Below are 4,213 nucleotides of genomic sequence, written 5' to 3' on the forward strand. Positions count from 1 at the left end.
GTGTGTGTGTGTTGGCAGGCAGCAGGATGGGAAGGTAAACTAATCCATTCCCAGGCATTGATACGACATGTTCCTTCTCGTTATAGCCTGGGAACGGCAAAGGGGCTACGCAACTATAAAGCAATCATCTCTGAAATGAATAAAGACCCCACCCATGTGAGTGAAAGATGAGTAGACGGCGCTGTGTCGTATGTCAGACAGAGAGACGAGAGGGGGAGGGGGGAGATCATCTCTCTCTATATATCCAACTATTAAGAGTCTCTCTATGACGCAGGCTGGAGATGTAATAGGGCAAGATAAGAATGGATGTAGGTTTTATTTTGATGATTGTGTGTAACGCGACATCAGTGCATCCCATTTGCTCCCACACACACACACACACACACACATACAGAGCTACATACCTCTTTTTTGCATGAAGCTGAAGAGGTCATCCAGAAACTCTTTTCTCTTTGGGTCTCTATCCAGTTCATAAAGCTGTGGAGAGGAAGAGGAGAGAGACAGATGAAGCAACAAGTAATGATTTTATATCTAACAACAACAAAAGAGCACAGAAGAGCTCTGCTGTCACAAAAACAAACATCTGAATCAGTAATGATGCATCGAATAGTGGTCAGAAAATGTCCTCAATGCTCCCACTGTTACTGGAACAACCCGTGCCAGAATGTCTGACAACAAGATGACCACGCTGTGTAAACAAAAACATAAAAACCTGGTCACTTCTATAAAACGACGACACAGACATTCAACGCTAAAGACCTGTCATGAGAAACCAATCAGTTGCCCTCTGATCATGAGAGGAGATGGCAGAGAGAACTTAAAGAAATGTAAAAGACCAGTCGGGCTTGATGAGAACCTCATGTGGGCTCCAGCTCATAGCGGGGCCCCGGGCTCTGGAAAGTTTGGTGAAAGTTAGCAGTAAAAGTTGGGGCGCCCGCTCTGGGGGAGTACAGTGAGGCCATTGAGTGCGTGGTTGTTTTTCCAGCCTAGTTTGCCAGTGTGATAGTGAAATATCTATATATATTGGAGGTCTTTCTATTTTTGTGTCCCCACACTTGATGCTCTCTCAGAGGTGAGTGAAGCAGTGATACAGCTTCTGTATCTTGACTCTTCAGCTGGGTTCACACAGTTATATCTAACCAGCCTTGATTGGGTAAAAAGAAAAAGGTCTTGACACATACCACGCCACACGCAGTATCTACATGTTTCATAATCTTGTTCTTGAAAATGACACACAGTGTACAACCACCATCAAACAAAGTGTTATTACTACACAGACACGGCAACCCTCAGATTGCAAACCAAACCACAACCAACCCTGAGGCCATTAACTGTTTAATAGAAAACTAATCAGTGTTCAGAATTGGTTAATGACAAATATTCTCTGGTCTCAGCTTCTCAATTTTAAGGGGTTGCTGCTTGTTTTTGACAGTACATTGAATATCTTTGGGTTTTGGACTATTGGTCGGACAAACCAAACAACCTGAAGAGATCATCCGGGGCTTCAGGGAAGTCATTTTCTTTACTCTTTTCTGATACGTTACAGACTAAAGAGAGAGAGAGTCTGATGTACAAATGTCCAACACCGAAAAACTGTTAATATGTGCAGCTCAGCATACAAAAAGACTTATATTAGGGCATAACTTGTGACTATTTTCATTATTAATTAGTCTGCTGATTATGTCTTTGATTATTCCTTTGGTCTATAGAAAAGAGCCCATTACAGTTTCTAAGAGACCAAGCTCATCAAAAGTCAAAATCAAAAATTATTCATTTTATAAAAACAGAAAAAAGCAACAAATCCTCACTGGAGAATCTGGAGCCAGATGTTCGACCTTTTTACTTTTAACAGGACTGAAAAATAATTGTTGATCAATTATCTGTCCATCACCTCATTGATTTATTGACTACTTGTTTCAGATACATTCTTTATTTTAAATAATTTCAAGTATGTGTGAGTCTAATCGAAGAAACTGCGAGCTCATTTGACATTACACTAAAATCTGACATACGGAGATTAATCCCAACTTACTAGCTAACCTCCGCCGCCACGTCAATAACTTCCCAAACAGTCAGTAAATATTTCAGTGTTAGCTTTAAGCGCTCGGCCAGAGAGAATGAAAGGCTCGTCCAGCTGAAGTCTGGTATGATGGTGACAGTAGTGGCCTCTAACCACAAACAGACTGTCCCTCATTGTGGCATTCAGCCCTCATTAGTGACACCAAGCTGCCATCAGATCTTATTATGTAGTGGGTGAAGGGGGAACAGAGGGGTGGAGAGACTGAAGAGGGTTGAGGTGGATGGTGCTGTGGGGGGATGCCGGCTAATGTACAGGCCTGCTGGAGGCAAGGGGGAGTTTTAATTACAGGATGCATGCATTTCGTGAAGTGCCGCACCATAAATCTTTGAAATTACTCCCCCCCCCCCCCCCGCGCCGCCCCCCGCCCCAAACGCTCCCATTACCCCCCACGTGCTGTTATGTTGCCCTCTCCCTCTCCCTCTCTCTCTCTCTCTCCTGATCACACAAACAAATATTTGCCTAGTGGCGCGGTGGGAGCGCTGTCACATGGAAACAAGAGGGCTAACACTCAGATCGCAGAGTCCCTCCAGTGCTCCAGATGTGCTGCTCACACATTTTTAATACAAGTATTCTAGTGAGTGAAACATAAAATAATACGTTTTAAATTCTGAACTAACACACGTTTTTATTTTATGACACAAACTAACAGCATAAACAACACAAAAACTACTAGAACTGAGATTGTCAGTCGATCATTGTTCATTTACAGCAATTTAAAGACATGTAACTGCAGTGTTACACTGTTGAAAGACAGTGTGTTGATTAGTTTCACTGTTTCCCTGCCAACTATAGGAGCTTGAGGTCTACAGTGAAGTGTGAACTGTGTTAACACGCTCACAGTATCCCTCTTACCAATACATATCCAGTTTCAAGTCTCATTCAGTATTTGCTGTTAACATGGACACGGTATCCCGCTTGTATCCATGAACATGTAGCTAATAATCTAAATTATTGCAGCTGTTACTTTCTGTTTGCGTCTGCCGCCATGTTTCTAACACTGAATTGTACTTTTGAAGGTTCAACCTAAAAAGATCTGGGATAAATTACAGTATTTAGGACACAGAGATCCCTACTGATGAACATTATTTATAGAACAATTTATTACAATTTGTTACAATTTGTTAAGCAACGTGATTTTAGCCTTCACAGCTTCATACAATCCGATAAGACTAATGTGCATGAACTGCAATATTCTTAAATTATTCTAATTAATACAATACACACCTTTTAAATATAATTCTAGTTACCTCAGCCTGAATAAGTGTACACTCAGAGTAGCATAAACAAATGAAAATGGTTCCAATCAAATTCCTGGAGAGGATTTAAGTCCTAATCGTGACTGTAAAGCAATTTCCGCTGCAATAGCAGACACCTACCGCAATCAGCGTGTTAAATAATGCATGCTCTGTCATCTAAATCTCTTCACGTGTATAGCTGTGAAGAGAACAGCATGAATGAAACGTGCTAAAAGGTAAATCATGTTAGCACCATGACAGAAAGGTTGGGTGTGGAGTTAAATACTGGTAGCAGGCTGTGCTCTGTAGCAAGTAAAGGAAAATACATATTACAAGAGTTCTGCAAGCTGCCTATGAAAGCAGTTTGTCTCATTTAGAGCAACGTCTGTGTAAACATAATCCCTGATGAGTACATCTTAATCAAACACCATCATGAGAAATGAAGGAACTTGTAGAAAATAACAGGCTCTATGCTTTTTAAAAAAGAAGGACAATGAATTAAAATGCACTGAACAGCGTTTGTCCAGTGGCTGCAAATGTACACATCACTCTTTATACAATATATTCACTTTAAAACATGTCAACCTGCGGCTCGGACAGACGCCAGTAATGGACCAGCTGCATTAAGGAGAGCAATAGCTGCTATAGGACTGAAGTTGGAGGCTTCTGCAATCAGGATCCTGTCCAACCAGTAAGACCACTGCCACCCCTCACCCCCCAGTATACATTTTCTTGCAGTCTGCCTATCTCTCTCTCTGTTTTTCCTCTTTGTCTCTTTGTATCTGTCGATCTCTGGCCTTTACACACCTTCTACCTTTCTCTCCATTTGTCCCTCACGTTTCCCGCTCAGTGTCTCTCAGCTCCATGTACCATGCCTCCACTACACACACACACACAC

General features: G+C 41.8%; 1 protein-coding gene across 2 annotated transcripts in view; it reads right to left on the reverse strand.

Annotated features, from left to right (window-relative positions):
* Positions 1–4,213, reverse strand: part of arid3a (AT rich interactive domain 3A (BRIGHT-like)) — a 40,320-nt gene that overhangs the window by 7,803 nt on the left and 28,304 nt on the right. For both annotated transcript variants that reach the window (XM_035653758.1, XM_035653757.1), the window contains exon 4: positions 405–477. In XM_035653758.1, the coding sequence (XP_035509651.1) occupies positions 405–477 (73 nt within the window). The remainder of the gene's footprint in view (positions 1–404; positions 478–4,213) is intronic.

The sequence above is a fragment of the Morone saxatilis genome, unplaced genomic scaffold (genome assembly GCF_004916995.1).
Source record: "Morone saxatilis isolate NCDOM2014 unplaced genomic scaffold, NCSU_SB_2.0 Contig12, whole genome shotgun sequence".
NCBI lineage: Eukaryota > Metazoa > Chordata > Actinopteri > Moronidae > Morone > Morone saxatilis.